Source organism: Phaenicophaeus curvirostris, chromosome 3 (assembly GCF_032191515.1).
Source record: "Phaenicophaeus curvirostris isolate KB17595 chromosome 3, BPBGC_Pcur_1.0, whole genome shotgun sequence".
Lineage (NCBI taxonomy): Eukaryota > Metazoa > Chordata > Aves > Cuculiformes > Cuculidae > Phaenicophaeus > Phaenicophaeus curvirostris.
Window position 1 is genome coordinate 78,058,386 of NC_091394.1, and position 26,835 is coordinate 78,085,220.

The window sequence follows — 26,835 nt, forward strand, 5'->3', positions numbered from 1 at the left end:
TAATTCACATTTTGCACTATCTATAAAATCTAACAGTGCTTAGATTCAGATTTTTTTTTTCTAATTTCTAAGAAATAATTGCAGTTGAGAATGAGGGTTACTAAGGTATTTCCTCTTCTGTTTATATTTATGTAGACTGGTCAATTGTGATGAGTCTGTTCCTCCTGTTGCTGCTGTAACCACTAACATACATGGAACTCAGAAGACCCCAGGCCAGGCCCGAAGAGATTATGGATTCTGGTGTCCACGGCACCTACACACTACCAATGGACAAGGCTACAAGTTTCTGGGAATTGACCAGTGTGCACCCCCATGTCCCAATATGTACTTCAAAAATTATGAATTGGATGTTGCAAAAAGCTTCATTGGAATAGTTTCAATCTTTTGTCTTTGTGCTACGCTTTTCACGTTCTTGACTTTTCTGATTGATGTTAAAAGGTTTAGGTACCCAGAGAGGCCGATCATCTATTACTCCGTCTGTTACAGCATAGTCTCTCTAATGTACTTTATTGGATTTTTACTTGGGAACAGAACTGCTTGTAATGAGGCAGATGATAAGTTAGAAATTGGTGAAACAGTTGTTCTTGGCTCCCAGAACAAAGCCTGTACTTTCCTCTTCATGGTTTTGTATTTTTTCACTATGGCAGGAACTATATGGTGGGTGATTCTTACGATCACTTGGTTCCTTGCAGCAGGGAGAAAATGGAGCTGTGAAGCTATTGCACAAAAGGCCATGTGGTTCCATGCGGTTGCATGGGGAATACCTGGCTTTCTAACCATTATGCTCCTTGCGATGAACAAAGTTGAAGGGGACAATATCAGTGGGGTTTGTTTTGTGGGTCTCTACGATGTGGATGCCTCTCTCTACTTTGTGCTTTTGCCGTTGTGCCTTTGTGTGTTTTTTGGTCTCTCTCTTCTTTTAGCTGGTATTATTTCTTTAAATCATGTACGCCAAGTCATACAGCATGATGGCAGAAATCAGGAGAAGCTAAAGAAATTTATGATCCGAATTGGAGTTTTTAGTGGTTTATATTTGGTGCCACTTGTAGCACTTCTTGGATGTTATGTCTATGAACTGGTGAACCGGAAAATCTGGGAAACAACTTGGGTATTTGACCACTGTGACCAGTACCATATCCCTTGTCCTTATCAGGCAAGTAGCAGTTTTCTTTATAAACAATACTGGAAAGTTAATTAGCAAAAACCTTTACACATCACTGTATCTGCTATGCATTTAGTTAATTATTTTCATATTAAGTAATTATTTCAAGACCATGCAGTGATTAGTTACTTTTTAAGTCAACATCAGTGGTATCATACTTTTGCTTTGAAATTTTTCACTAATCAAATTAATAGTACTCAGCAATTAGATTCTAACTCACAGGTGTAAAGGGAATATATAATCTTTATGATATTTGATCTTAGTGTTACAGATTGTGTTGGGGGAGGACCGTTCTTCACAGGATCTGTTTCTAAAAGAAGTCCTAAGTATTTTTGTGTCTAGCTCAGTATCAAAGTACTGAAGGTGACTTTGCATCAATTTCAGTTGAAGCCGAAATAATGGTTCTTGAAAATTGAATCTAAATTGGATTTAAAATGTTGCTTATAAGCATAGATTTAAGAATAGGTTTGTTGTTTTTTTCTTCAAAGCGTAGAACTATAAAACACTGAAAAAACAAAACAAAATTCCAGTGTATTTTTCCCATGATAGCTGTCATTTGCAGGCTGGCTTTCAGTTATGTAAAGAAATCTTTAATAAACCAAACAAAAAACCCCCAACCCAACAGCACTTTGAATTGCAGAGGTGTTCATATTTAACATTTGACTCTTAAAAAACCAATTGCTTTGGAAAGGCTTTTAAAATAAATCTGCCCTTGTTCAGTACTCTCTATGGATTAAATCTTTTGTAAGTACATGAAAATCCCTGCAATTGTAAGTAATTTTGTGGTTTGTTTTTTTCCATTTAAGAACAAACACAAAAGAAGACACCATCACTAAAAGAAATGCAAGTGTCTTGTGTCGTCTTTTATTGCTTTGCACTTACCATCTATGTGTTTGCTGCAATACACTAGCATTTAAAGGAGGAATATAAACACAGGTGTTCTGGAATTATAAGACTTGATCCTTCTACTTTCATAAACATCCTCTATATCTCCTGTATTGGATTCAGTTTAAGCAGAGACTAGTGCAGCTCACAGACTTGTTGGTTATTTTTGCTTCCACTATTATTCTTAACTGGTGCACCTTGTCTTCAGTGGGTTTTGTACTGAGATCTGTATCAGCCTAAATGGTCCAAAATGTGCAAGGTTGAAAACAAGACTTTTATGCTTTTTTAGAAAAAACAAACTTGTTTTGTAGTGCTTATATATAACAACTCGGCATAAATAAGGCAGAAGGACCATGTATTCTCAGCCTCTAATTAACCTATTGGAAGGAGTGAATAGCAACAAGGAATGTTACACAAAGACATACTTAACAGGATCTGTCCCTATAACAAACAGCATATGCTAGCTGTGGAGTAGCTTAAAGTGACGTGATCAGTCCTGGCTTATCTGAGCTAGCTTGTACATTTTTTATTTCATTGGCCAGATCAGAACCAAATAAAACAAACTTGAGTTTAAGTAACTAATGGTGCCTGGCTAAGAAAAGTAGAGACTTTTGTAGATGGTACTGGCAGATAAGCCAGGTAACGTAAATTAAATTTACAGCATGGGAGCAGAAGATAAAAATCTCTTGCTGAGTTAAATGTCTCTGCTCCTACAATCCAGTTCTGCAAATGGGAGGATTAATTTTGCAATAAACAGAAAACTACTATGTAGTTCCCTGTGGCTCCTTGAAGATGCTGTCTAATCTGATTAACTCAAAAATCTTGCACTTATTATTTCTTTTAAGTTGAAGGGATAAATCTTATACATACAAACGATCTCTGAAGAACATGGTTTCTAATACTGTTACCCACCAAATTATCTTTCCTTTCAATTTAAAAGAAAAATATTTCCGTGTGACTAATCTCCTCTGTGTATTCAGCTGCAGACATTAACCAGGTCTGACTTGACTGTACTTGTCTAACATTTGTCCACAGTACAAGCCTCAACAAAGAACAACAGCCATAAGAAGGTGTCTCTTTTACATAGTTTGGGTTTTGTGTTTAAAAAATAAATCAACAAATACATTTTCTTCTTTGCATTTATTGAACTTTGTTATCTTCTAGGCAAAGGCACTAGCAAGACCAGAAATATTTTTGTTTCTGATGAAATATTTGCTGACACTAATTGTTGGCATATCTCCAGTCTTCTGGGTGGGAAGTAAAAAGACGTGTTCTGAATGGGCCAATTTCTTCAACAGAAACCGCAAAAGAGAGTAAGAACAATTTTTTAATTCCTATTATTTGAAGTGTATACTTTTAAATAAGTTGGATTTCAGACATGTTTCTTAAATATTGTTCAGGTAATCACAATGTTGTCCTTAGACCCTTTGTGTTTTGGAGTCTAAATGCCACATATGGGCATCAGCAAAATTCCATTGAGTCTGTGGAAGTTTCATGTATGCGCTGACTTTCTGACAGCATTCTCAGAAGACAAAAAAATATTTTTCTCTGCTTTGTTCATAAAGTGGAAGACTTACTGTTGTGTTTAGCATTGGCTAATACATCTGTGGTTTCCAGTTGAATGAGGGAAGATAATTTCAGCCATCTACTTAGATCCTTTCACGTGTTCTGAATGCTTCATTTGACACACTACTGAGCTGTGTTTACTCTCATGCAATAATAACATTCTCTGCTTTTCTTCTCTGCCAGGCTTGTCTTATTTTAAAAAATAATTTTCACTGACACCCCTGTAGTATCACTTTTATTGTATTAATGTACTGTTCCTTATTCTTTTCCAAAACAGAGTGATTCAGTTTTATTATTTAATTTTAGTAAATTTATAGCTCTAGATTTAAAGAGATCTTAAATATCATCACTGTTCCTTGTAGCTGTGATATTTTCCATTCCTTTTTATTCCTTGATTATTCTGTTTTAGATTATCTGTGTTACTCATTACTTTTAACTTATTTTTAGAAAATATATTTTTATTTCATTGAAGTTCCCAAGGCAGCAGTCTTTAAACTCCTTTAATTTTACACCTACATTCCTTGATGGTGAGCTTATAGCTTCCTTTCCATCTCCTCTCTTTTTCCATCTCCCATATATTTTTTCTTGTATTTCAGATGTTATTGCTATCAGCTATAAGAATTTAAAAATAATGAAGTAGATTTTATAATGCTTACCTGTATTGCACTTGAATGAGGTTTACTTTATATAAAGTTAATTTGGTAATACAGCTGTTTAAGAGTTAATACTACTTTCCTCTCTTAGATGATTAATCTACTGAAGTCATTGGACCAACTTGCAGAAGTAAGAAATGTAGAAATCTGCTTTATTTAAGTGTTCCACAGACATAATTACTTCAGAGCCATTATGATCAGACTTTTTTTCCTCCTCTTTTCACATTTAATTTTTTTCCGTGTGTTCATTAACATCCAGCTCAGATTGCATCAGTGGTTGCTGGTTTTTCACAGTTTTGCATATGAAGCTGTATTAAATTACATCTAAGGTTGCCCTCTTCATTCAGTTAAATGCTTGTATTTTCTTTCAGTCCTATCAGTGAGAGTCGAAGAGTGCTGCAAGAATCATGCGAGTTTTTCTTGAGGCACAATTCTAAAGTTAAACATAAAAAGAAGCACTACAAATCAACTTCACACAAATTGAAAGTCATTTCAAAGTCAATGGGGACAAGTACAGGTGGTACAACAAACCATGGAACTTCTGCAGTAGCAATCACTAACCATGATTACTTAAGCCAAGAAACTGTTGCAGAAATTAAAACCTCTCCAGAGACGTCTGAGAAAGAAATAGAGGCAGACAGAACATCAGCCCAAAGAGTAGAGGAAGGTGAAAACAGTGGAGATCAAATGTTACCTAAATTGACAATGGATCAGATGGAAAGAAGAAACAAAGCAGATAGCACATGTGATATGAGTAGCTTGGCTGAGAGTATGAAGAGAGTAGGTGAAGGAAGGTAAGGCTCCTTATCTCAGTCTTTTGTGTGTTTATGTGTGTTACCACTGCTTTTGTACGTTTTCTGTTTCTTCTTTGTGAAGAATCAGTAAACTCCGAGTATACAATTAACCCTCAGTAGCTGTCAAGAATACTGTAATTCATAGAAACTATTTCGTATCTTTTATCTTTAGCATATGGGATATTTTATATTTTTGTAGGGTTTTTCTTTTCTTAAGCATTGAGTGCTTCGTTCAGAGGATGTTTGTGGTTGCAATGCAATCATTTTGAGAGGTGACAAGTCTGAAAAAGAATGATGTTTACCCTAAGCATGAAAAATTGTACAGAACCGTATTGCATTCTCTTGGAAAGAATACGGCTTAAGATATATTACAATTTTGTTGCCAAAAATGTATTTTTTTGCAGTGTAATCCACTGTGCTTAAAATTGATTCACTGTGTTTTATTTTTCATTACTTGCAGAATAACTCCTAAAAATGATTTTATGGAATCTCCATTGCAAAGCAGCTGTTCCCAAATACCTAATGTCTCGCAGTCAGCTTCCATATCGCTACTTGTCTACTCAGCTTCAGGCACCAGAAGAGAATTAGATTCAGGAAACAGTTCAAACCCTTAAAACACTGGAATTTTATATGAATGTTTTCAATATATAAAACTAATACAAATTTTGTGTTACACTGGAAATAACTGATACACTGTGCCTTATTAGAAAACACACCTATTTTGGTTTGCACTTAAAAAATGTAAATTTTGTTGTGGGGACATCTAGCAATAATACACTATATTTAATCCTATCCAGGAATAATGGAAATTGAAAATCTGTAGGATGTGGCTGGAATGGCTACTAGTAATTTAAGAAAGAGATGAGAGAAACAAGTACCATTGCCAGCTGTCAGAGACTAATTCCGTGATGGTAATGGTATGCTGTGTTCCATAAAGAATAATTTGTAATGAACAACATTAAAATAATGCTTATAAAGCACTGTTACTTTTCAAAGCATGAAAGTTATATCTGCATCTTTGATGTTTTCAAAACTTACTCAGTTCTTTTTCTCTGTTTTTTTTTTTATTATCTTAAACAGCAGTGTCACTTAAAGGATACACAACTTTATAAATACTCTCTAAGTTATGCATCGTGATATATCAATTATAAGACTGGTTTATGGTAGTGTGTACACTGAATATTAAAGGGAAACTGGAATTCATGATTTATTTTGTACATAAATGAATTCTGTAAATAATTGTGTAAGGTCTCAATATTTAGAACTACTGTTCTGTATGTATTGTACAAACTTGGTAAAGTTAATGTGCTTCCAGTAGGTGCTTCTAAAGTCAACAGGCCTGTGGTGATTGGACAATGTTATTTAGTTCTGAGTAAAGCAGATTGTACCTTGATATTTAACATGCAGCATACACTGTGCATTTGGGGCAAGACCGGTTAGATGTCTGTGCATCCTGTTACAGGGGTAATGCCTTAGATGCAGTGCTGCTTCAGAAAAATGCTTCTTGGAGCCCCTCCTGGTGTGGTGTTCCAGTCCATCGTGCCAAAGAAAACACTTGAGATCCGTAGCGGCATCAGGGACAGAATCTGAAGTATGCACTTTAGAATTTTTTTTTTTTACTGAGTTGCAGTGAAAGTGTGTGTTTCACATTGTTTCTGTGCAAGTAACTTAGGTTTTTTTTAAACTCTGCAGAGAAATATCTGATAGAAAATAAACTGTTGAGGTATTAATATACAGGCTTTTTTAATGATATATTTACTTAAAAGAAGACCTTAATAGTTTTTTTACAAAGCTTAATTTTCTATATGCTAAAGCAATATATTTTCTTTAAATCAAAAAGGCCTTAATGCATGTAGCCTTTCTTATGATAGAGTGGTTCTCAAGAGCACTTACTACTAATGTGGATTAAAATTTCATTGTTTCACTCCTAAGAAATCCTGGTTCCAGTGAAGTCAGTGTTGCTTATTACTTGAGATAATTTGGAACCAGGATTTTGCTGTTTTCTGAACCTAAGTGTCAGTGCATTTTGTAAGACTATTCAGCATCTTGCATTTGATTACTAATAAGAGTATTTCTCAATATTTTTATATTATTCAGAGAAATTCCTATGTTCTGGTTGGGTAGAGTTCATGGTGGAGCTTTGAACAGTCAAGCAAAACTGTATGGTGCAAAGGTCACGTAAATGCTGGATCAACAGGAGTTACGGTTCTGGAAAAACCAACGTTGTTTGGTGCCTGTTGTTCTGTGTATCATGCATTAAAAATTGAATGTATTTACCTTTATAATTTCTACATTTAAAATAGACAGACTTCTTGCTGCTGGAAGGACAGTGAGAAAAATCTGAAAAATCTCCTGTGAAAATTAACTAAGTGCCCTTCATTGTTGTAGTCATGTTTGTAAATGGGTAACTTGATACACATTTTCAGTAGTTTTGTTGTTACTGTCTCTGTTAGTAATAAAATACACTATGGTATAGTAAGAGAGTCGGAGTTGATATTTCTTATTAACTAGATGTAGCGTGTTTGTTGCTGTATTAATGGAGTATTTTTGCAGCTAAGCCACTGTAATGTACTTTTCTCAGAGCTGTGTGAGATAATAAGTACCGCAGTGAGTTTATCTGTCCTGTGTAAGTGAGAAACTGAGACAGAACAATGCTGGGAATTGTTCGCATGCACACAGAGAGCTATGAAAGTGAGAAACCGAACTAGTTCTTTCATCCTAACACTTACAGCATTCTTTCTTTCATGACCTCTAGTTAAAAGACCTCCTTTGGATTACATAGAATATGTATTTCCACACTATGCTCTTGGTCAACTTTCTTAAAATGTTGATACGCATTTTTAATTTATTTAATATTATTGCCTTTCTAGGTAGTTTGATAGAAGTCATGCTTTTGTGGTAAAAAAGATAAATACAAAGTAATTTTGAAGTTAATACCACAGGCTTAAAAATAGATGAATTTCCAAAGAACTGTGAAATACTAACTAAGCAGTAATCATAACATTAATTGGAAGTGAAATGCATCATTTGTAGAATGAGACTGTAGCACTTGTGTGTTCCAGTGCTGCTGTACCAGAAATAACCTACAGACTGTGAATTCCCAAGGTGACCTGTATAGCTAAAGGGATCATGCTCCCTGGATGCTTTAACCCTGAAATACCCAAGCAGTAACTGGGGAGTTAAATGGCTATTTGCCCTTAAAAAGGATGGGGGAAAGAAACGGAGAGAAGAGAGGTGCAGAGATGAGAGAGAGTTTGGAAGACAGCCTTATGGAGATGGGCTATAAAGAACCTCACAAACAATTTCTTTAACAAAAGTTGTTTGGGTTATCTCCTTTCATCCATTATCTGACCAAAATTAAACCTGAAAATAGACAACTTGTATTAAAAGGCCTGTGTCAAACTGTAAGAACAACTTCTTGCTGGAACATCTCCATCACCTTAAGTCTTATAATCTAGACTGGCTGTATTCTGAAAGATGCACTGTGAATTCAACAATTTCAAAGACTGATACAGCTATTTTAGTTTTGTTTTCTGCCTTTGTTTGCAGAAAGCTAAAATAAAGGCTGGCAGATGTTCTTTGTCTTCTCTGTTTCTTAATGGATGTCTCTCACAAATCAATTTAAGTTTTGAGGTTGAATAGAAAATCTTTTGAAGGAGAAGATGAATTTAACATACTAAATCATATTTGATCTGTGATACAAACAGGACCTGAGATGACCACTACAGTCATTTTATGGTACATTTTATGTATACTCTATTTTACTGTCCAGTGTTGGGGGGGTGGGGTGACAACTGGGATCAAGTATACCTAGAGTATAAAATAAAGCTGTGCAATATATTCAGAAAAAAATAGTCCAAGCCTGCAAAGCTAACCCAGGGTATGGAAAAGATGGGGGTTTATTTCTATTTGTAACATTTGAAAGGTGCTATTCACAGATAGTAAAAAAAATATTTGCAGTATTTAAAATACCTTTAAAACTTTTTTCTTTATTAAACTTCTAAAAAAAGACATTAAGATGGAACACTTAACAAGCTGAAGCATGATACTTTTTTTTTTGTCAGTTTGAGTTACAGAGAACTGTAGGTCCTTTACAGGGTGCAGAATATACTTGGTTCAAAGAGGTCAAATCTAGCTGAATTTCAGAAGCAAAAACCAAAAAAAAATAAAACATGAAAAGTTGAAGTTAATAAAAATAAGTTTAATCTTCTACAAAGCACCGAGAAATGCAGTAGCTGAACAGGAGGAGGAGGAATCAGGTTTCCCTTTGAAGTCTGACCACCCAGTCTTAATATGGAATTTCAGATCACTGCAGATGAAATGGAAAATGCTACATCCCTCCCTCAACACTGGCCGCTTGTTGAATCGGTCTTTGAAGGCATCTAACTGCTCTCTGGCTGCCTTCACGGGTAAAGATCTCTGCCAGTATTAACCACTGGTATTCGCAGCAATTCAGATGGCTGGCACCAAAGGTATTTTAGAGTCTCACGAGGATAAATGTTATTTCCTCTGTATTACCTTTTTTTGTACTTATTCTTTCAATCTTATTTTTGTCCCTCATCCTACTTACCTACTTTTTTTTAATAGAGTTTAACTGTAATTAAAAATAAAGAAGTTGGGCAACCTCTACCACACTTTGATGAGCTGTCTGCTTTGTATCTCTAGAAGCAAAGCTCAGTGTATATACCTGATTCACATCTATGAAGACTGCTTCTGCGTATTACCTGGATTTTTCTTCCCATTAAAAAGCATTCGAGATGCAATTTATAATTAAAAGATTAAAAACATGCCAGGACATTTCCACCTGAGCTCTTTGTGACTTCTTATTCCCTGTATTTCAGTGTTGTTCATCAAAACTAAATCTAATATAAAAGTTTGCTTTATTTGAGGTCATACTAGTTAATGACAAACATGAGCTATCTTTAAGCCTGCCTTCCTGAAAGGGCTCACAGCTGCTTTCTCAGCACAAATAGGAGCTGTAGAGAAGAATAGTTTCTGCAAGAAGAGCTGTGTGAAACCAAGCAGGTTGTGTGGAAGTGCTAAATGGGCACTCAGTACTGTGAGTAGGTGAACTGGAGGATCACTGATCTCCAGCCCAGAGAGCATAATCTCATGTATGGCAGTGTAGTCCTGAGACAACATCAGATGTTTTAAGTGGAGAGGAATACACTGATATTTCAGGACTCACTCTAGACCTATAACGTGAAGAGAAATGGCAAGAAGAAATTTTACTTCTAATAAGTAGGTTTGTAAGTTACAGAGGTGATGCCGGGATCATTAGACACAGCCACCAAAGGGATCTTAACAGGAGGAAGCATGTTCTTTGTTGGTTGTTGTCACAACCCACCCTGGACAGTCTAGGGGTTGCCAGGGTAAGACCCTGGGTTTCTCTGTAAAATGTATGGGTTTGATACCCATTGGGCTATATGAAGGTAAAACGATGCCAAACGATTGGTTCAAAAAGGACTTCATTTGTACAGGCATTCTTAGGGATAGGATTGGTGTTGGCTTGCTAAGTCTGTGTTAAGGAAAAAGAGAGAGAGAAAGAGAGGAAAGGGGGAGAGAGAAAAATGTGCAAGGACACCACCTGGGCTGCGATCCTCCTCTCTCAGGATGGTGGTCACACTGCTGCAAATGACCCCTCTTCCAGAGTATTATTTATAGCTTTCTGATGGGCCTGTGCAGTGCTGCTTCAAGGAAGGTTATGGAACTGAGGTTTGGAGGGGGGAGGTTGTTAGCGGGTCTCTGGGATCTGAAGCGAGTCCAAGGTATCATTTTTCCCCTGCTCTCCCTACCATTAAGACTACAGAATGACCTCTCTGGGCAGCAAGCGCAGCTGGGCTGCTCACAAGAGTGAGATAGGGTTGAAGGACACTGCCTCTGCTGCAATCAAAACCAAGTAATTTAATGCAGCCAAAAAGAATCAGTCTCTTAGAGTTGTGTATGAAGGATGACCAAAGTAACTATGTATTTTTGAAGATAGTGTTCATCCCTGTTTATCTTCTTGGTGTTCTGCCTGACCACAAGAAACTGACTCACAAGAAATTCCATGGGTACAAAAATACAATGCTGCCAGATAATGTCCTGGAGGAAACAATTAGTAAGTTAGTTAATTAGTTGATGGCTTAAGCTAGCTGGGAATCTGCTTTCTCTCCAGACCCATCTCTAGTAGTATCATACCTACTATCAAACAGTGCATGCAAGCCTTGAATGACCCAGCCAAAAACAGGGGATTTGAGGTTGCTGAAGCAGCTGAATGGATTTTTTGGCACTGGATATGAGATACTGATGTCCACTGGACACAGTCCTTTCTGGGACTTGCTCTCCTTCCAGATTTCTACAGGCAGGGCTGTGATGCAGACATCAAGCTAAAGAAAAGGTGGATGAACTAAAGGGATTAACCATACAGAGATGTATCATTCTGTGAAACACGAAGAGATGTCATAGACAGGATTGTGATGTGCCACTGAGCAGATGAGATACAAATGTGTTGGGCTGGGTGGAGTCAGGACTTGCCATGGAAAATAATTGGAGCTGTTTTTATTAAAATGTGATTTAAGTAGTCAAGGTCATCCTCAGAATGGCCATTCTGAGAGAAGCCGGTAGTCAAGATGAGGTTCCTTATGGAGAGCAATGGAAAGTCACCAAGCCAGTAGGAAAACCCAAGAAAGTATACTCAATAAAAACCAAGAGAGCATTAACCTAACCTCAACAGCATTAGATATTTTTAGGGCACACATACTGAATTTTTCTCTACTTGGCAATGGGAAATTATGAACTCATGAATGAGATATTTGGTCAGTGAAGAGGTGTTGTAATTACAGCAAAGTTACAAGGGCAGAAGTAAGGAAACCACACTAAAAACAAAGTCATGCCTCGCAAAAGCATAGTTAGATGAGCACCTGCTGTAAAAAATATAACTCGAAGAACATGAAGACATTTTTCTTCACAGGAACTTGATTCTGGCTGTTCTGGCCAAACACAATTTCATCTCCACTCGAGTCAGGGATTCAGTGTTGTGCTCCATCCTTTCCAGTGCCATTGCACTAGTCAGTTGTTGACACAAGTCAAAGAAGATTTCAACACTCGTAATAATGTTAATTCAATAATTTATCATCTGTTGAACTATCCTCAGGGTCAACTGTAGCTATATTTATATGTGATCCCACTGAACTGCTCATGGTGAAACTCTCACCGTGCCCAAGCCAGCAGCACCTGTAAATCCATTGCCCTTTTGGTGACAGAGGGTCATCAGTGGACAGATGAGGTAGGTGCTGCTCAGAAGTTCTACAGCCCTTCTTGCCGTTGCACTTCTTTGTTGAGGCCAGGCCATCTGGAGGGACAGTGCAGATGTGAGAAGCCAGGTCTCAGGAATCCTATGGGCTCTGGGCTCCACCACTATGTTCAACAGGCAGAGCCGCAGTGATTATGCATGTTCAGATCTGTCATTGCTGTTGTGCCCCTGCCCCTCTCAGACTCTAAGTTTTGTGCAAGAGTTCAGTGTCCCGGGCTAATTAATTTGTCTCGGTCACCAAATCCTCCTGCATCCACTGGCTTCTGTGTATTTTGTATGTGCCAGTTACAGTGGCTGTAGACCTCTGGTTTCTGTAAGCCACCCCTAAGCACGATGCAAGCCTTTGCTCAGCCTACAGCTCGCTCCTCATTGCTGCCTGGTGTATCCTGAGGAACATCTTTTGAAAAGGCTTGCTGGATACAAATGAAAATAAACATTTCAAAGTTCAAGTCCATTCCTTTAATTTTAGGATTATCACTAATACAAGGTAGTGCATTCCAAAACTGGAAGGACAGAGCAGTGGCAGTGTGCTTGAATGGTGTAAAAAAAGCAAGATTGTTCATTGAAGAAGATTTCCTGTCTGAATGGAGTATTGAATTCCACATCCCAATAACTATTCACTAGCACAGGATTCAAAGAAAGTTAGCTTTTCAGTTCCACAGAAGGCCTTTCTTTCTATTCATTGAGCATCATGAGGCTGCCAAGTAATTTTTTTACCATTGACTGATTCACATCCACTGTGATGAGCAAGTGTTTCTCCCAAGACCCAGCTCTCTCCTTGCACATGATGATTCACTAGAGGCTGAGGGAATTTAACTTACGACTGGTCTGAATTAATTTTCCCATTCTACCATGTGCACAAGTCCTTGAACAACCCCATCTAACTGGACCTGCTTTGACCAGATGTGCTCCATATGCCCCTTCCAACCCCCATGTTTCCATGACTGCAGCCAGGACTGTGCCGGCTGCAGCTGGGAGACAGTCTTGCAGAGGTACAGACCACACTCCTTCAGAGTGAGGCATCTGCAACAGGCAGTGAGTGAAAACACATCTTAGCATGGGCTTTTCATCATAAAGTTCACACAATGGAAATGTCTGGATATCCTGAGTTATCCCTTATCAGCAGAGCAGCCTGTTATTAACTCTGACAATTTGTGAGTGGTGTTTAGTATAAGATATTCAATGCTTCTATTATTATTGTAAAAGACACACATACAGAGAAATGCAGCTATAAATGAACTGATGACTTTGGTAGAAAGGAAAGATCTGCCTAGAAGCCTCAAGAGGCTGTGAAAGGACCTGTTTCCACCAGATGAGCAACTTAGTATCTGAAGTATGTCCTGGTCTTGACTTATTTGTAACAATGTTAAAGATTTATCTGGATAGAGAACTCAATCTGAGTAATAAAAAGTGTTAATCCTCACTCTAGTGTTTTCTATTGTGTAGAAATACAATGTTTCAGGTGGTACCTTTAGGAACTGCCATTTCAGAGGGAAAGAACTAACACTTCACTGCAGGATTTTTCTCGAACACTCAAAAAATGCCATCGTACTGTACATGGGCACAGGAATGTTCTTCTGCAGACAGGCCTCCAAAGGGTTGATATATGTTTTCCTGTCAATTTTGACCCTTCTGTCTTTGATGAATACGATTATTATGCTCTAACCCCTGCCTGTCCTTTCTGGCTGTCATTCATGTGACCAATTTATTTTTTTTTCACAGCTTGAAGCTGTTAGCATGACTTGACTGTCACCTGCAGGTGTGGAGTGTCAGCAAACAGAATATTGATATGAATTACACTTCTAAGCTTTTCTCAAAAGCAGGAACAAGACATCACTGAGTATTGAAATCCACTAAAGAATCTGCCTCCCTCAAGCTACTTTTTAAGATTCAAATGTTAATATGTGTACCTGCAAAGCACTCTGGTGACTGTAATGCCATGCTTATCATTGCATGTAGAAGGTACTGGAAGATATATATACATTTTTAAATAGGTGTATCTGTGCTAGTAAAGTGACAAAATTGAGGGAGAAAAGTTTTGAATTGTTTTAAAATATTAAGTACGCTATATAAGTAGCACTTAAATTAAAAGGTGTAAGAAGGGATCAAGGCAAAAATCCTATTGATTTTTATGCAGTTTCAAACCTTTTTTGTGGAAGAAAATTAAATCTACTTCTTAAACCTATAATAAATTACCCTTAGAGCTCTTGCTTTGGTTTTCTTCTACAGCAGTACAGATGGCTCTTTGTCTCCTCAATCAGACAGGCAGGCTGCAAAGAGTCATTCGAGAAATTCAACAGTCTTTTCTGATCTCAGCCTTTTACACCAACTTACAACTCATCCTAAAACATCAGTAATAAAATGAACGAGAGCTAAATGATGAACTCCACAATTAAAAGCCCCAAATGTAGATCAGCAAAGATCCTGAGTGTTTCTGAGCCAGAGCTCACTGATGCTTACCCATGTGTTCCCTAAAACAATGCATAGATCAGACTGACAAATAGTCAAAATCCCCAAACACCACCAAAAAAGGGCAACGTATAAGGCAGTAAGAGTTAAAAGCAGATGAAAGGTCCTGGCTTTGGCACTTACCTGACTGGGCCTCTTTTGGCTCAAGATCCTCAGCCTTAAACCTCCTGTAATGTTTAGACACCTAAGCCTGGTTTTCTTGGTTGTGAAAAGCCATAAGTAATATAGTTCCCATCTGAGAAGAATCTGCTTCTGAGTGGTTAAAGCTTCTCCTCACTGTGTAAGGAAACTCTTCCAGCAGATCTGGGTCTCTTCTAACAGATTTGGAATATGTACCTGGTCTTTCATTCCCAGACTCTGCATTGATCATAGGTGGTGGGTTTCCCATGATGAAACGCTCTTATGTTTCCTCCTGAAGTTGTTTCACTTCGTGAAGACCAAGAAGTGAATTGCAACTATTCACTGGCTGAATTCAAACCAGTGCTCTAATAAATAGACTTCATGAACTGGAACAGTTTGTGCAAGAAAGGTGGAGAGACCAAGCCACCTGGTCTGCAGGCCCTTGAATTGTAACATTTTATAGCTGAAGTGAATGGAAACACGTGTGTTTGTGAGCACATTCTCCTCTCCAGGCTTGTGTGGCTTGTTTTGGGGATGCTGAGAGGCTATGTAAGGTAGGAGGGACAGTTGAAGTAGCAGCAGAGAGGCTGTAGTCATGGCACCAGCCTGGTAGTGTGAGCATCCACTATGCGTGGTACGCTGATGGCACCACGGTGAACTTGCACGAGCCTGCCTGGGTTCCACAGCAGCGGACTGATCATATAGAAGATTTTAGTGACATTTAAAAGGTGGATGGATGTACCTCGTCATCCATCATCTTTGCTGATATGTTTGTAAAGGCACATGTAAAAGATAAATCCTGTATGAGATGGCAGTATGGGTAAGATGAAGGACTCACTAGTTGACATCATATGGATCCTGGTTTGAGGGTACTCAGGCAAATTTATTACAACTCCTTTTGTCCAAGAAATGCTTAAGGCAAAGTAGATCAGTAGTTCCTATTCAATTCTAGTATCTCACGGTATTCAACAACGGTTGTTGCCCTCAAAAGCATTTAAATATATCAAAAGCACACCGAACATAAGCCTAGCAGATGGCAAGTCTTGCTCAGACTGAAGTAGGCTAAGGAGGATGTTGATATTTCTGTTTTCCAGATGGCATTGAACATTGCAAGTCAAATGAGTGCTAGGAACTGCACAGTGCGGTTACCAGAGCTCAAACCAGATGTTCCATCATTATTTGTTAAGACTTTCTTTTACAGTGCTCCTCAATTTTCTTTCCCTGGCAGAGCCAGCCGTTTGGGATTTAAAAGCTTCTAGCCCAGACCCAAACTCTAAGAGTGAGCAAACCCAGGTGGGGAAATGCATATGGATGTATGTGCAAATTTTTGTTATCTAAAATACTGAGTAACTGTATTAGGAAGGTGTCCGATGCTGCTGTGCTGTGAGCTTCAGCTACTGCACCTTGCCTGAAGAGATGAATTCTGTAACACAGAAGTTTGGCATTCTGGGATGGGACGCGCCTTAGCAACAGCCTGTATTGATGCTGGGGATCCCTGGCCACTTAGCAACCGTGCTTGTGTGAACACGCATGTTACAGAAAAGTCAGATGTTACCATCTTCATAGTGTTGCCACAAACCTGGACCAGAGGCAGGAGGGTTTGCTGGCAGCAGTGCACAATTGCACAAGAAAGGCTCTGCGTGTGCGTGTTCGTGGATTTCACTGAAGCTGTCACAGAAGCAATTGTTTTAATTAAGGATTTACATCATTCCATAGTTTTTCCCAACAGGTTTAAGGAACCATTAATACTTAGCAGCCATTTCATGAAGTTGTCTGGGTGTGTTGTTGCACTCCTCCAGGAGGCAAGAGCCGACATCTCAGCAATGTGGCTGAGATCAGTCCTGGTTCTCAGGACAGTGTATGTCAGGGCTGATAATAACAGTGCAACCTTTCGTGCAAATCTCACTTCTCTGCTGTTGTTCAGCCAGGATGGCCATGGAAAGAGGAGAAAAGTGTTGAGGTAACTGCAGGCAGAGCAATGTGAAGAGATTTAGATTAAACAAAAATTTGGTTCTTCATGGTCTAGTGTGAATGCCTCAATGTCCTGTAACATGCATTCCTACAGAGGACATGCAAGTTTTTGTTAAATATTTCAGAAAAAAAGAATTACTGAACTTATCTCCCCCTTCTGGAAACTCTCCCTCTACAAATCCCGTGAAGACTGCGGCACACAGAAGTTCCTGTATGACTAGCTTAGTGGCTTTCTATGATGGGGTGACCGCAGCAGTGGATGTGGGTAAACTGATGGATGTGATCTACCTAGACTTTTGCAAAGCCTTTGACATGGTCCCCCACAACATCCTCCTCTCTAAATTGGAGACATATAGATTTGATGGGTTGGATGGATATCCTATTTGGTGGATAGGAAACTGGTTGGATGGTCGTATTCAAAGAGAAGTGGTTGATGGCTCAAAGTCCAGATGGAGATCCGCGACAAGTGGTGTCCCTCAGGGGTCCACACTGGGACTGGTGCTGTTTAATATCTTCATCAATGATATTGACAGCAAGATCGAGTGCGCCCTCAGCAAGTTTGCAGATGACACCAAGCTCAGTGCTGCAGTTGCCGCATTGGAAGGATGGGACCTGGACAGGCTGGAGAAGTGGGCTTGTAAGAACCTCATGAAATTCAACAAGGCCAAGGCGAGATTTATGTTGGGTTTGCAAGGACTTTCCTTGGGTTATTGACAACATTCCGTCAGGCAATACGAAATTCTTTGATAAAAGTCCAAATCCCACTGCTGTTCAGAAGGATTTGGGGTCCATACCTTGCACTACTGCTAAAATGAAACCAGTGATTTATACCCAAGTGCTCTTTCATCTCTGTTTTGTCTCACAGTGCATCAGGCTCCTGCTGCAGATTTCTTGGCAAAACAGCTCTTTCATTTGAAAGGTGTTAACCATCTGCAGAGTGAATTCTTGGAAGAGAGTGCTTGGAGCTTGAACTCTTGGAGCCTTGAAAGACGGTGCCTGGGGCTTAAACTCTTGGAGACTTGGAAGAGGGTGCTTGGGGCTCGGAATCTTGGAGTCCTGGAAGAGTGTTCTTGGGGCTCGAACTCTTGGAGCCTTGGCAGACAGTGTTTGGAGACTTGGAGGAGGGTGCCTGTGGTTGAACTCTTGGAGCCTTGGAAGAGGGTGCTTGGAGCCTTGGAAGAGGGTGCCTGGGGCTTGAATTCCTGGAGACTTGGAAGAGGATGCTTGGAGTTCAGACTCCTGGAGCCCTGGAAGAGGGTGTCTGGGGCTCAAACTCCTGGAGACTTGGAAGAGGGTGCTTGGAGCTCGAACTCCTAGAGACTTGGAAGAGGATGCTTGGAGTTCAGACTCCTGGAGCCCTGGAAGAGGGTGGCTGGGGCTCAAACTCCTGGAGACTTGGAAGAGGGTGCTTGGAGCTCGAACTCCTGGAGACTTGGAATGGGGTTCTTGGGGCTCGAATTCTTGGAGCCTTGTAAGAGGGTGCTTGGAGTTTGAATTGGAGACTTGGATAGGGGTTCTTGGGGCACAATTCTTGGTGGCTCGGAAGAGGGTGCTTGGAGCTTGGACTCCTGGAGCCTTTGGTAGAGGGTGCTTGGAGGCTTGGAAGAGGGTGCCTGTGGTCGAACCCCTGGAGCCTTGTTAGAGGGTGCTCGGGGCCGGAATTCTTGGAGCCTCGGGAGGGTGTTCCTGGGGCTGGAGCTCCCGGAGCCCCGGGAGGGGGTGGCCGCTGCTGGGCAGCCGCTGGGAGCCTCGGGAGAGGGGCGGGAGCCCCCCCTGTGCCAATGGCTGCGGGGGGATGGCTCTGCCCGGACCTTCCCGCTCCGTTACAGGATGGAAATTCCCGGCCTCCCCGGGGAGGGAGCTCGGGCTCCGCGCTCTGAAAGGCTCATTTATCCCCTGCCCCGCACGATGCGCCGCGCCCCGCGGCTGCCGCTGCCGCTGGCCCCGCTGCTGCTGCTGCTGCTGCTGCTGCCGGCGGCTCCCGCCGGCTCCGACGGGCCCAGGGCGAAGCAGAAGGGGCTTCGCCAGCGGGAGGTGCTGGACGTGGTGAGAGCGGGGCCGGGGGGCGGCCGGGGCCGCGGCGGGGGCGGCCGGCGCTGAGCGGCTGCTTCGGGGTGCGAAGATTGTGGGGGGGAAAAGCCAAAAAACCCCAGCTCTTTCGGGAAGAAAAAGCACAAAAACCCAAATAAACGGAAAAAAAAAAGAGCAGAACTTTTCTGGGGAAAAAAAACCCGAAAAAGCACTTTCGGGGAGAAAAAAAAAAAAAAGATAAGCAGCAGTTTTAGGAAAAAAAAAGAAAAAGCAGCAGTTTCGGGGGGTGGGCGTGGGGGGGAAGAAAGAAAAAAGCAGCAGTTCTAGGGAAAAAACCCGAAAAAGCAGCAGTTTCGAAAAAAAACCGAAAAAGCAGCAGTTTCAGGGAAAAAAAAGAAAAAAAAAGAAAAAGCAGCAGTTTTCGGACAAAACCCGAAAAAGCAGCGGTTTCGGGGAGAAAAACCGAAAAAGCAGCAGTTTTGGGGAAAAAAAACCAACCCACGAAAAAGCAGCAGTTTTGGGAAAAAAAAACCAACCCACGAAAAAGCAGCAGTTTTCTGAAAACCCGGCCCCACGCGTCCCTCCGGCTGCATCTCCCGTTCGGGGACCCGCGTGGGACCCGCGGGCGCAGCCGGAGCGGCGGGGTCGGCTCCAGCCCCAGGCAGGGCTGGTCGGTTGCTACGAGGCTGTTTAATAAATAACCAGGCACAAAAACTGAAATAAAAACGGTCTTTAGTGGCCCTTAGGTACTCTGGAAGCTGTACCCACACACTTTTTGAACCCCTTTTTTCCGTTGGGATCCCATTGATGCAGTCCCTTTGGCAAGCGGGGGCATAAGATGCGATTTTTACATATATCAAAATCAGTCTTGTGTTGTCAGTGGAGTATCTATACGATAAATGATTTATATACGGTCTCCTTAGAGCTGCTCTTGCTCTGTGTCCAATAAACCCACAAGCCACAAGAGCCCGGAGAGGGGAAGGACGAGGAATGGAAAGAAACTCACCACAGTTACAGCATCATTTAGCAATGACTCTCTAAAGATCATCACGTAAAGCTCTTTGCAATTCCATTGCAACTAGAAACCTGAATGCGTTGGGACTCTCCCATCTCAGGGATAGAAGAAAGGGGGGAGATTTTCCAGTCCTTGGAATGTAGAAAGCAGATGTGAAGCTATTGCTGTTCACCTCCTATAGAAAATCAGTGCCATGGACATTCCAGAGACGTCCCCCAAAGGGGTGTGATGGAAGCACCATCGGTAGCAAAGCTTCTTTCCTCTCACACCACCTCATTACTCTCTTGTTTTACTGTGGAAACTGAACTGAATGGAGAATAAGGATTTGGTACACATGGAGAAGCTTATGTTTTCTGTTGGAGTGGTGTTTTAGGGTCCTTCATGCAGGCCATTTCTCTGGCATTCCTTCGTGCTTTCAGGGGCAGCAGAGTGGGCAGCAGAGCGCAGGTAAATAGGTGGCAGCGGAGTCAGTCACAGCCTGGTTGTACAGACTCCTTCAGCTAAAGGCCGGCCAGGGCAGCGGGAAGGCATGCCTGAGAGGAGATCCTGCCTTCAGCAGACATTTTAAAAGATATTTTCTGCATTTCCAGTTTAAGAAGGCATGAAAAACACTTGATTTGTCAAGCGCAGATGAATTTTGTTGGAGCAGAGCCTGAAGCTCAGGTAATTCATCTGCTCACATCAGTTTTTGGTGTGTGCAGTGGCCAAGCTGCTCTCCCTGGAAGGTGATAGTGTGGCTCTAGGCAGCAGTGGACCCACTCCTCCCTTGGAGCAGCCCTATCCTTGGGGTACCCCCAGCGCACAGAGGGGCAGTGGCTCTGAGCATCGGTGGGCCTGAGCAATTCTTGATTTCCGTGTCCTCAGGGTTTCTGTAATGAGTAACCACGTGCAAAAAGCAGAGCCAGTCACTGTTACAAGCAGAGTCCAACAGGAAAACAGCAATAGCAGATAACAAATACTGTGCAAAATAGAAATGTCTTTACAACATGCTCAGGGTTACTAGGTCGGTGTGTGCTTTGTCAAGCAGCCTTCTCTCCATCTAACTGTTTTAAAAACTATTTCCACTGCCGATTGCCAGCTGTGTTTTCTTTGGTGAAGGTAGTAAGGGAATGCTGTTATCCATTAGTCCAACTCTCATCTTATTTCTTACTAAACCTCTTCATATAGTCACTCATTTTATTTACAGAGTGGCTCCGGCCAAGCCTGTGATGCCCATGCTGTTTTTTGCACCAGAGCACAGGAAAAGGAACAGTCCCAGAAGAAGAAAGTTCACCAGTCTGACCAAGGAAAGAGAGCCTGCGCTGTAGCCTACGGCTCCTGTGGTGCAGGGAGTGACACAATTTGCAGGAGGGGGAATAGTTGCATCATTATTTCTTTTTTAAATAGGTGGGGATTAGGTGGCTTAAAGCAGATGAAGGGAAATAAGTGTGAGAAAGGGGAAGAGCAGAATATAGTTATCTGCGAGGATTTAGGATGAAGCCTGGAGGAAGCAGTCAGTCACCAGATGGGAAAGAGCATTTAAAGTAAAAGCCCTGACATTGCTAGCCCCTCCAGGTTCCTGCTGAACATTTCTGTGCCTGTTCTGCCAGCTCTACACATGTGCTTTCTCCGGTATCCAGGCTCCTGGAGGAAGGAGCTCTGGGTTGCGTAGACCTGCTCTCTCAGGAGGGCGAACTCAACCCTCATCAACATGTGTTAACGTGGAGTCTGGGAGAGCTACATTTATCTTTCCTAACATTGTGATGTTAGGGAGGAAGTTATTGAGCTGTTCTCTCATATGTGCCTTCCCACTCCTGTGAATAGCATTCCTGAGTTCAGGATTATTCCAAGGTGCAGCTTACCTTGTCCACATCAACACCAATACACTTTGTGTGCTCTGAAGTCTGACTTGCATGGCAACTTGATTCTGTCCTAGCGGAGTGGAAACAGAAGAAAACTGGTATTAACCTCAGACCTCTATGAAATACAAAAGTTTCTCTTCTTTAAAAGAAAAAAAAGGGGGTGGAGGGGAAAGCTCATTAGCCAAGGCAGTTATGAAATTGATGATGGGTTAGGAAAAAATAACTATTAAAATTTAAATAATTTTTGTTTCTGTATTAGAATGCTTTGAATCTTCTGATGTTTTTCTGTGAGTTTTGATCCTTAGACTAGGACAAATTTTCCTTAAATATTTATGTGTCTTTTTACAAAATAATCGGTATCTTAATTTGCAGCAAATTGAAATGTTATTTTTCCTACTTTTTCCTTTATGGAACCATTTTCTTGGTGACCTGGAAATAACCCAGTAGTCTGTGTCACAGCAGGAGGGTTTGAGTTATTTTGTTGCTTGGTTGTGTTTAACTTGGTTAGCCTTGGAGTTAATGGATGGAATCAATACGATCTGTTCTGTGTTTCAGTATAACGGCATGTGCTTGCAAGGCCCCAGTGGTGTCCCTGGGCGGGATGGAAACCCAGGAACCAACGGGATCCCTGGAACACCTGGAATCCCGGGACGGGATGGGCTGAAAGGGGAGAAGGGCGAGTGTTTACGCGAGAGCATTGAGGAACCCTGGACACCCAACTTCAAGCAGTGCTCGTGGAGTGCACTTAATTACGGCATTGATCTCGGGAAGATAGCAGTAAGTTAGCTTTGCCTACGTTGCTGCGCTTCACCAGCCACAGCAAAACCACAGCAGGGGCTAGATCTGTCTCTGAGCTGGGTTTCCTATTGGAAATCATACAGGCTTCCTACTGGAACCTTTTTCTCCATATAAGGGTGAAGTCCTTGAAGGTTTATCTACTTCAGATCGATCTCAATTGTGTTTCACACCTATATGCCCATGACTTCTCTGTTACTGTGTTTGAAAACCATGGTGTAAAAGCAAATTTAGAGGACAAAGTCTGTAACTGTAAGGCAGAAAGTCACACAACCTCCAGCTTGCCCAAAGTCATAAAGAACAGGAGAGACCTACATCTTTCATCTGTTAATTGTATTTGTCCTTATAACTCCTGCTTCAAAATGCTTGTACACTGAAACTTAGATGTAGGATCCTACTGCAAAAGCTTCAGCATTGTTCAGGAGCAGAATTACCAAGCGTCACCTCGACTAACCCAAATCTGCCCTCCACTGCAGCCCAGGGGTGTAGCATTTTCAAAGACAACGGTGCAAGCCTATAAGAGGGAAAGAAATCCCAGGTCAGTCCCAGCTATGAAGCAATTCCCAGATTGGTTGGATTAATTGAACTGCTATTGCTTTGGCTTGAATGAGAATCAACATTTTTTGACCAGACATACCTCACTGCCTTGCACTTGCAGATCTGTCCCTAGTGTTTTTTTTCACCCCCCACTGTCCCAGATTTTGAAAGCAGAATAACAAGCTCTAGGAAACCTGAAAATCTTTTCTTTTTTCCTTTTTTTTTCTTTTTTTTTTTAACCCAGACAAATCTTGTGAGCACTGCTAAATCCAAAATTTCTGGTAACAAAGAAATTGTGCTCTCCTCTCATGCAAGGACTTGAGTGCAGCTTTCAGACAGCTCATATTCCTTTACATAAACCTCAGAAGCTAAGTAGGTTATCAGAAGCAGGTAGTGTCTAAATAAAATTAAGAATTTCCATAATCCCCCTTCTCCATGAGCATCTATGCATGATCTGCATCTTTGCATTGCATGTTATTTACCAGGCTCTACTCTTTGTTTTGCTTTTTTTCTTTCATATTGTTTTTTCTTTTCCAGAGGGAAGGGAATAAAAGGAATAGCCAAACCATGCTGAAAACAATTATAGGAAATAGGTTCAAAAGCAGAGTTTGCCACCAAAACATTTTTGTCTTTTCTTAGGAATGTACATTTACGAAGATGCGCTCGAACAGTGCTCTCCGTGTTCTTTTCAGTGGATCACTTCGGCTAAAATGCAAAAATGCCTGTTGTCAGCGCTGGTATTTTACTTTTAATGGAGCAGAATGTGCTGGGCCACTTCCTATTGAAGCCATAATATATCTAGATCAAGGAAGCCCTGAGCTGAATTCCACTATTAATATCCATCGAACTTCTTCAGGTACGTATGCTGAGACTGCATGAACAGAGATGGAGTAGAAATCAGCAGCAAATCTAGAGGAGGATGTTACAGGGGACCATGTCAAAGGCTTTACAGAAGTCTAGATAGATCACATCCATGAGTTTACCCATATCCACTGCTGTGGTCACCCCATCATAAGAAGCCACTAAGTTGGTAATACGGGACTTGCCCCCGGTGAAGCCGTGCTCGCTGCCATTAATCACCTCTCCGCCCTCCGTGTGCTTTAGCATAGTTTCCAGGAGGATCTGTTTCATGATCTTCCCAAGCAGAGAGGTGAGGCTGGCAGGTCGGTAGTTCCCAGGATCATCTTTTCTGCCCTTTTTAAAAATGGGCACAGCGTCACCCTTCTTCGAGTCACCAGGGACTTCTCCCAATTGCCATGACTATTGAGATACCATGGAGAGTGGCTTGGCAACTACATCTGCCAATTTGCTCAGGACTCTGGGATGCATCTCGTCAGGTCCCATAGACTTATAAATGTTCAGGTTTCTGAGGAGGTCATGAACCTGATCCTCCTCTATAGTGAGGGGCGGGGCTTATCCCCCTGGTCACCATCTTGCCCTCCTGTGACCCAGGAGGGGTAAGGAGAGCAGTTGTCAGTGAAGACTGAGGCAAAAAGTTGTTGAGTACCTCAGCCCTCTCCTCGTCTGTTGATACGAGGTCACCATTCCCAACCAACAGTGGGGCTACATTCTCTTTGACCTTTCTTTTTTGACTGACGTACCTGTAGAAACCCTTCTTGTTAGTCTTCACTTCCCTTGCCAAGTTTAGCTCCAGCTGCACCTTGGCCTTCCTGACTTCCTCCCTACACATCTGGGCGGCGTCCCTATACACGTCCCAGGTTCCCTGTCCCTGCTTGCACTGCCTGTGCAGTTCCTTCTTCTTTTTCAGTTTAACCAGCAGGTCTTGACTCAGCCAGGATGGTCTCTTCCCTTCCCTGCCTGATTTTCTGCATACAGGGACTGAGTGCTCTTATGCTTTATGGAAAGTGTCCTTGAATATTTTCCAGCTCTGTTCTGATCCCTGGTCTCGGAGGACCTCATCCCAGGGGATCCTATTGAGTAATTCCTTGAGCTGGAAGTCTGCTTTCCTGAAATTTAGGGTCTTGACTGTACTCCCCACCTGTCCCATATCCCTCTGGACCTTGAACTCCACCAGTGCATGATCACTGCAGCCCAGGTCAGAATCACTGATGAGTTCGCTCGTATTGGTGACCATAAGGTCCATTATTGCATCCCCTTGTGTGCGGGGGTCTCTATCAGCTGGACTAAGAAGTTATCCTCAATGCACTCCAGGAGTCTCCTGGATTGCCTACTGCTTGCCATGCAATTTTTCCAGCATATGTCGGGATGATTGAAGTCCCCGAGTAGGATGAGGGCTTGCGAGCGTGAAGCCTCCTGTACCTGGAGGAAGGAGACTTCATCAGCTGGTTCTCCTTGATCGGGTGGCCTGTAGTATCCACCAACCACAGGTTCCCACGTCTTTAATTCTGACCCACAAGCTGTCAACCTGTTCGTGGCTACTCTTCAACAACAGCTCTTCACATTTATATTGGTAAATATAAAATATTTGTGCATTATCTGCACATAAAAAGAGACTTATTTCTCCTGGAATTTCTACTATAATTTTCAGATGGGGCAGAAAATGCCTTTGAAGTGAAATATCTAGGAAGAACTACCCAGTTGCTACTCAAAAGGCAACTTATTGAAGTAATTTAACATCAAAAGAGGTGACACTAGGAAAAGGGGACTAACGTGAAGTCTATACTTTGTCTCCTTTCTGATGGTTTAAACACTCTGAAATGTATTTCTGAAACTAAAAGGGCTGCATTAATTAACAGGCTTGTAGCTATGAACAGTCTCGGCTTTGAACAGAGCTGAAACACTGTGACGCCAGCAGCCTGGCTCTTTGCACAAGGCCATTTTTCTCCCTGTACTATTTCATGACTGCCTGCAATCTAACATCTAGAGCTACGCTACAATTTTTTCATCAAGGGGTAGGACCCACCTGTCTTCATTAACCCACCTCCAACTAGTGGTGCTACTGGGAGGAAAAAGGAGTGATAGAAGTGGAACTTTATACAGAAGCAGTGAATAAGGTGTGGAAAAAATTACAGGGCTTGGCAGAGGGAGGCATGTATGGCTGTATTCCTGTTCTTCCTCCCCATCACTGCTAAAAAGATGGCTGGATGGGATTCGAGCCATATTCCAGCTACCAGTTAGTGAATTAGGACATTTCAAGGAGGAGATACACCTCCATTTAGCAATCCTGTGGATTGTGATCTGCTTCAGGTACTGCAACAGACATCAAGAAGCAATACAGATAAAGGCAGTCCATGACTGTGACCCATGTTGCCACATTTCCAAGTAGTAGATTTTATTTCTAAAAATGCTATTCAGGTTTAACAAAATAGCATGAGCTTGCAATGAACTGCTGTTACTGAGTGCTTGCGTCCACCCTCAGTTGTGAAATCCAAAGCAATTTTGCCTGCAGAGGTAACCTGGTTTTTGTCTTTAACCAGTGGAAGGTCTGTGTGAAGGGATCAATGCTGGCTTGGTGGATATTGCCATCTGGGTCGGGACTTGCTCAGATTACCCACGGGGAGATGCTTCTACTGGATGGAATTCAGTCTCTCGAATCATCATTGAAGAACTGCCAAAATAACTTTCCCTCCTCTTTTATAATCTCTCCCTTTTTATAGATTTTGTGCAATTTTCTTCAGAATTTGTTTCTACAGAGTTGGATGCAAGTAGGTGACTGAAAGACACCAAACTCTTGCACCTGTAGTGTTTCTCTAGTCTTTTTCTTGCACGTTGCAGGGGCTT

At 41.5% G+C, this 26,835-nt stretch overlaps 2 protein-coding genes across 2 annotated transcripts in view; both read left to right on the plus strand.

Annotated features, from left to right (window-relative positions):
• The window catches only part of FZD6 (frizzled class receptor 6), a 30,476-nt gene extending 22,937 nt beyond the window's left edge, over positions 1-7,539 (plus strand). The window contains exons 3-6 of the mRNA XM_069854522.1: positions 136-1,153; positions 3,212-3,360; positions 4,638-5,060; positions 5,521-7,539. Coding sequence (XP_069710623.1) covers positions 136-1,153; positions 3,212-3,360; positions 4,638-5,060; positions 5,521-5,674 — 1,744 coding nt within the window. The 3' untranslated portion in view covers positions 5,675-7,539. The remainder of the gene's footprint in view (positions 1-135; positions 1,154-3,211; positions 3,361-4,637; positions 5,061-5,520) is intronic.
• Positions 7,540-18,703: 11,164 nt separating this feature from the next.
• On the plus strand, positions 18,704-26,828 carry CTHRC1 (collagen triple helix repeat containing 1). Its single transcript, XM_069854446.1, is given in 5 exon segments — positions 18,704-18,815; positions 18,818-18,960; positions 22,357-22,578; positions 23,773-23,989; positions 26,532-26,828. Coding segments are annotated over 5 exon segments (831 nt in total). The 5' UTR covers positions 18,704-18,709; the 3' UTR covers positions 26,675-26,828.
• Positions 26,829-26,835: the final 7 nt, after the last annotated feature.